General features: G+C 56.0%; 1 protein-coding gene across 1 annotated transcript; it reads left to right on the forward strand.

The window, feature by feature from the left end:
• The first annotated feature begins 2,071 nt into the window (after positions 1-2,071).
• Positions 2,072-4,410, forward strand: NKX2-6 (NK2 homeobox 6). The gene is made up of 2 exons (XM_027905127.1): positions 2,072-2,186; positions 3,860-4,410. Exons 1-2 carry the CDS (start codon positions 2,072-2,074, stop codon positions 4,408-4,410), a joined length of 666 nt encoding a protein of 221 aa, XP_027760928.1.
• Positions 4,411-4,913: the final 503 nt, after the last annotated feature.

Raw genomic sequence — 4,913 nt, forward strand, 5'->3', positions numbered from 1 at the left:
CAGCCAAGCATTTCGTGTCGGCGCCGCCGCCTCCCGCCGGCGACGAGGTGTAAAGTTACCACCTGTTTGCCCCTGCCTTTCGGTGCTTCCAGCCCCAAACGAGCCGTTTAGACGTGGCAATGAATCCAACCGGGAATTTGGAAGGCGCTGGGAAGGTGGGACACAGCTCCGGGTTTGGAGGAGGTGACCTGGTTATGTAATAATACCCTAAGAAATCGTATGTCATAATACATAGAAAATACTATGAGTAACGTGCCAAAATCCATAAAATAAAATAAAATAAAATAAAATAAAATAAAATAAAATAAAATAAAATATAATATAATATAATATAATATAATATAATATAATATAATATAATAATAACTATTATAAATAACAATACACCCCACCCCCCACACCCCCCAAATAGCCTAGTTAACACCTTTTTTGAAGGACTTCACTTGAAGTGAAGGGAAAACCCGTGTTCCAATGCTGCAATTCCTGCTCCTGTGCTGGAGACTCCTCCTGGTGTTTCTTCCTTCATCTGGGGCTCAATTTTTAGCACTTGGGGGGGAAAGGAAAGCCCCAACCAGGGCTTTGCAGGGTTTCCAGTAGGGTTTGTTGTGCAGGATCGTTTCAGGCCGTGGTTTGTCTGGGAGGGAACTGCCAGGGAACACCAGGAAGGGCAGGAGGCTCCAGCCCGGGCTGCTTTCATCAGCTGCAGAATTAGGAATTGTGGGGTCTGGGCAGCAAGAGCAACGACCCAAAAAAGGCCAAAAAAAGCCATCTCTGAGCAGAGTGGGTGCTCTCCAGGAGGGAAGAACCCCCTGAGCAGGGCCTGGGCTTTGCCCACTGGAGGGATCCCGTGGATGCTGCAGGGAGGTTGCACCTCGAGCCCGTGTGTTCCACAGGAATCAGGGCCCACCCGTGGGGCTCTGAACCACAGGATCACTGAGGCTGGAAAAGACCTCTGGGATCATCGAGTCCAAGCTGTGACCCAACCCCACCTTGTCACCCAGCCCATGGCACTGATGCCACGTCCAGGCCCTGCTCGAACCCCTCCAGGGATGGAGAATCCACCCCCTCCCTGGGCAGCCCCTTCCAGTGGCTGATCCCTCTCTCTATAACGAGTTTCCTCCAAAAAGCAGCGCTTCTGAGCCCTTTTCTCGCCCAGCCACTGTATTTATTTTCCCTGCCGTCCCAGCCCCTCACTTCCTTGCCTGCATCTGGGTGGTTTATTTATTCAGCCCCCCCTCCCCTCCCCTCCCAGCCCGGTTTGGTTATTTCGGTGCTGCGGGTGATGCCGACCCAGCCCAGACACAAACGAGCCCGGCTCTGTCAGGGCTATCAGCAAACACCAGCGCCTGAGGCCGGCCAGGAATTTTAATTGAAATCGCCGGTCCCCGGGGCTCAGATAAGGCCCGGCATCACCCCACGGGGGACCGCGACCCCAGCCCACTCCCCAAACTCACACTGGGTGCCCTGGCACCCCACTCCATGCCCTGGCACGGGTCTGCCGGCTCAGTGCCCGCCCGCCAAGGCAACGCTGGGACATCCTGGGAGGGAAATGGAACCCGGAGCTGTCCCCACGTCGCGAGGGCTCCTCCGGCATCCCCCCCGCCACCGCCCCCAGGAGCTTGGTGGTCTGCGCTCCTTATCAGCCCTTATCTCCCGAAGCCGCTCGCTAATGTGACCTTAATGGAGCTCAATCGACTCGATTTGTTTTATTGCGGCTTAGCCCAAACCCCAGCAGCCCTTCCCAGGCATCCCCCCCCCCGCCACCCCTCCCTCCGTTCCCGCTTCCCTTGTTTTGGAAACACGCAGGGAAGGGGCTGCTCCTTCCTCGGAGCTCGGGGAGGAGGGGGCAGCGCATGGGGAGCAGGAGCATCCCAGACTGCAGGGAGAGCCCTCCGGGGGACTGTCCCTCCTTCCTCTGCTCCCCGAGACCCCCGGGGACCCCCCCGAGCCCGGTGGGCCGGCGGGGACCGGGGGTGGTGCCCGGCCCGGCGGCTGCGGGAGGGTCCGAGGAGGGAGCGGCGCTGGGAGCGCTCGGTGGCTCCGGCACCCCCGAGCCCCCCGGCCCCGGGAGATGCTGCCCACTCCCTTCTCGGTGAAGGACATCCTCAACCTGGAGCGACCGGAGGGTCCCCGCGCCCCCTCCGGTCCCCGCAGCGCCCGCAGCCCCGATGGGGAGGACGAGCCGCAGCCGCGTGAGTGACCCTCGGGGCCGGGGGGCGTCGGAGCGGGAGAGACCCCACTAAACAGAGGAATAGAAAGACCGGGGAGACCCCACGGAGCTGCTTTCGTTCCCCTGGAGCGAAAAAGCGAGGGCAGCGGAGCCGCTCGTTGCATCCTCGCACGCCCACTCCAGCCGCTCTCAGTGGCAGCCGCCGCGGGCCACGGCCGGTTTCCTCCTTTCCCCTCCCTTTTACCCCTTTTTTTCTATATGTTATGTTTTTTGGGGGGGTTCTTCAGGGGATTTTCCTGCCATCCCGGTGAGCCCCGGTACCCCAGCGCATCCCCCCTGCGCCCCCGGCGCTCCGGCTGCCCCGGGGGAATGGAACGGCCCAGGAGGTGCATACAGCTGGGAGAGGGTGGATATAGGATAGAACTGGGGATTTTCTTGCCCCAAATCGCCCACCGCCACCGTTTTCGATGACAAGCTTCCCCCCGTGTCGATGGTCCGTAAATTGTCCCCGCTAGGAATACCGAGGCGTCCCCGGGGATGCTCCGGAGCGGTCCCCGAGAGGGGATCGGACGTGTCCCCCTTCTCACCGCTGCTGAAATCCCTCAAGGCTTCCTTGGCTCGTGTTTCCCCAATTCCCAGCGGCTGCGGAGCGGAGGAACGGGGAAACCAGTAGGAGCGGAGCGGGAGCACTGGGATGCTCTGGGATACAGGGGGAGAGAGGGGGAGAGAGGGGGAGAGGAGCCGGCGGAGGGCTCTGCCCTCTTCTCACCTGCATTCAGAGCCCTCCGACACCCCATTTCCCCTCAGAATCCCCTGGAATTCCCGGAGGAATGCTGTGCCTGCCGGGGAAAGCGAGCGCATCCCAAGAGCCGGGAAGCGGCTGCCGGGAATGATCCCGGTTTTTCGTGTGCCACTCGAAATCCCAGCAGATCCAAAAAAACCTCCAGCCATCGACTCCTTCGCGTCTTCTTTCAGAGTCCTTCATTCCCAACCCCTTCTTTTTTTTTTTTTTTTTTTTTTTTTTTTTTTTTTTTTTTTTTTTGGTTTTGCTTGAACTCCCAGGGATGTGGGATCCCCCTTTCCCTGGATCCTGGAGGTCTGGTTTCCATCCCTCCTGTGCCCTGCTTTCCCCGTGCCCCTCAGGTTGGCAGTCCCAAAAATATCCCCGGGCATCTTTAGGAGGCACCAAAAGGAGCCGTTATCCAGAACTAAAAGAACAGCCTAAATCTATACCAAAAAAATAAAAAAAAAAAAAAGGAGGGGGAGAATTTCCTTAAATTCCCTTAACCATCATTGGGAAATTCATACTAACTTATCAGCTATCAGCCTTAAATGTATTAATTTATTAATGTATCAGTTTATCAACTATATCAGCTCTAAATTTATTACTTTATCAATCTATTGATTCGTCAACTATCAGCCTTAAATTTATCGACTACCAGCCATAAATTTATTAATTTATTGATCTATCAACCTTAAATTTATTACTTTCCTAATTTATCAACTATCAGCCTCAAACATATCGGCTATCAAACTTAAATTCATTGATTTAATAATTTATCACCTATCAGCCCCACTTCACTTTATTCCCTTGGGAATAAAGTGAAGTGGGGCTGATAGGTGATAAACTAATAAATCCCAAGGAACAGGGATGGATTTGGGTCTCACTTTGCCGTGTCTTTTGCTTCTCTTCAGGGAAATGTTCGCTCACCCCCCCCTCGGAAGGGGAAGAGAAGAAAAGCCCCCCCTGCCCCCTCCCCAGGCAGCGGCAGAGGAGGAAGCCGCGCGTTTTGTTCTCCCAGGCTCAGGTTTTCCAGCTGGAGCAGCGGTTCCAGCGGCAGAAATACCTGTCGGCCCCGGAGAGGGAGGAGCTGGCTCGGCTGCTCCAGCTCAGCTCCACCCAGGTAAAGATCTGGTTCCAGAACCGGCGCTACAAGAGCAAGAGGCAGCGGCAGGACAAATCCCTGGAACTGGCTGCCCACCCTCCTCCCCCGCGCAGGGTGGCAGTGCCGGTGCTGGTGAGGGATGGCAAACCCTGCCTGGGGCGTTCCCAGCCTTTTCCAACCTTTGCCAGCCCTTATTCCTACGGCTCCTGCTGCAGCCCCTACGGGGCCGCCTTTGGGGGGGGGTACCCCGGGGTGCCCCCCGGTGCCACCCCAGGCTGCTCGGGCATGGCCAGCCCCGCTCAGGACCCTCCCGCAGCCCCGCGGGTGGCACTCAGGGCTGGCAGGTGGAGGTGAGGACCAGCCGGGAATCCCTCTCCGCTCCTGAGCCAAGCTTTCCTCCCGGCATCAGCCGAATTCCAAAGGATTCCCGGTGGAAGAGCTTGGGAAAAGCTCCCCGAAAGGCTTGGGAGAGAGAGAGAGGGGGACGCTGCCACCCCAGCAGAGGACTGAGGGCATTCTGTATTATTTATTATTAAACCGAAGAGTTTGGAGTCTGGCCCTTCCAGCTCCCAGAGGATTTGCTCCTCTGGGATGCTCCATCGGGAGGGTGTAAGCACTGGTTTTCTTTCCTAAGGAACAGCTGGAGAAGACACGTTACTGTGCTTTTTTTACGGACAGTATTTAACTCTTTGAGCTCCTCTGATCTTCTGAAATATATTTCTGATTTATATGTGCTAGTATCTCCCAGCACAGCTGTCTAATTCTGTCTTTATTATTATAATAATATGTTATATATATTTATATATTATTATAAAATCTCCCCCTCTCCACCCCTGCCCCTGTTCCAGGCTGTTCCC

Source organism: Empidonax traillii, unplaced genomic scaffold, assembly GCF_003031625.1.
Source record: "Empidonax traillii isolate 1590-97213 ecotype Southwest subspecies unplaced genomic scaffold, ASM303162v1 scaffold1124:size387931, whole genome shotgun sequence".
NCBI classification, from domain to species: Eukaryota; Metazoa; Chordata; class Aves; order Passeriformes; family Tyrannidae; genus Empidonax; species Empidonax traillii.

What these genes read in the sequence shown, in the direction of transcription:
- NKX2-6 (XM_027905127.1), top strand. Translation starts at nt 2,072, where the DNA reads ATGCTGCCCACTCCCTTCTCGGTGAAGGACATCCTCAACCTGGAGCGA. An exon ending in CGATGGGGAGGACGAGCCGC is followed by an intron (nt 2,187 to 3,859) that starts AGCCGCGTGAGT and finishes TCTTTTGCTTCT; the next exon opens with CTTCAGGGAAATGTTCGCTC.